Here is a 1,001-nt window from a genome sequence, read left to right on the forward strand (position 1 = left end):
CGACGCCTCACACCATATCGAGTCCAACCGTCAAGAGACTATCCGTTTACTACGATTCTCCTCTTGATGTTGATTGTGCTTGTTATATGTCATTTGACCTGCCAAAGCTTGTCTACCTTGAGTATTCTCACTGTGCCTTGGGTGAGTATTTGCAAGTTAATCTCGAGTCCCTTGTCGAAGCTAAGCTGGACCTTTGGCTGGAAAGAAAGGTCGACAGGCTGGATGTAACTGATCTCATTACAGGGATAAGCAACGTTCAGACCCTGCATCTTTCTCCTGGTTCTGTTGACGTAAGCTTTCCCATTTTCCTTCTTTCTTTCTTTCTTTTGTATTGTAAACCTTGGACATTGTTGAACTGTGTTTGTATGTTTCAGGTGATTTATTTACACTGTAAACATGGGCTGCCAGTGTTCAACAATCTTGTTAATTTATCTGTGGGGAGTAAGAATAAAAGAGGTTGGAAACTGCTGGCATATCTGCTTAAGCAGTCTACGAAGCTTGAAACTCTAATCGTCAAGGTATATTCAATAAGCATAACCGATGAACATATATATAAACACGGACTTGGTGGTTGATCATTTGCATACATGTTTTTTGATTGATGCTTCTTCAGGATCTGAATGGTTACACTGGGGATGTCTCAATGCCTCCGAACAAAGTGAAGGTGTTGCATATTCTTGGTTATCGGGGAACTGCGGATGAGTTGAAACTGTTGAAGAGTTTTCTCGGGGAATTCAAGTGTCTCGAACTGGTTCAAGTGGATGTTGCAAACGCTGCAGAGGATGATGGCATCATATTGCAAATCAAAAGGGAGCTTCTTGGAGTTTCACTTCCATCCAAGTGCCAGTTCAAAGTCAATTCATAACGCTATCAGTCTCTGTATCTGTTATTTCCCTTTGGTGGTCACCATTACGGGTTTGTATTTGTCTTTGAATGTTCTGTCCTTTTTCTCTCTCTCTCTCTCTCTGAATGATCCGTAATTACGCTTATCATATATGTTC

The 1,001-nt window shown here is 41.3% G+C and overlaps 1 protein-coding gene across 1 annotated transcript; it reads left to right on the top strand.

Moving 5' to 3' along the window:
- The first annotated feature begins 7 nt into the window (after nt 1-7).
- Nucleotides 8-951, top strand: LOC104774435 (F-box/LRR-repeat protein At3g60040-like). Its single transcript, XM_010499040.2, has 3 exons — nt 8-290; nt 375-518; nt 614-951. The coding sequence occupies exons 1-3, from the start codon at nt 87-89 to the stop codon at nt 863-865; spliced, it is 600 nt and encodes a 199-aa protein (XP_010497342.1). The 5' UTR covers nt 8-86; the 3' UTR covers nt 866-951.
- The last annotated feature ends 50 nt before the right edge of the window (nt 952-1,001 follow it).

This window comes from Camelina sativa, unplaced genomic scaffold (genome assembly GCF_000633955.1).
Source record: "Camelina sativa cultivar DH55 unplaced genomic scaffold, Cs unpScaffold02830, whole genome shotgun sequence".
Classification (NCBI taxonomy): Eukaryota; Viridiplantae; Streptophyta; class Magnoliopsida; order Brassicales; family Brassicaceae; genus Camelina; species Camelina sativa.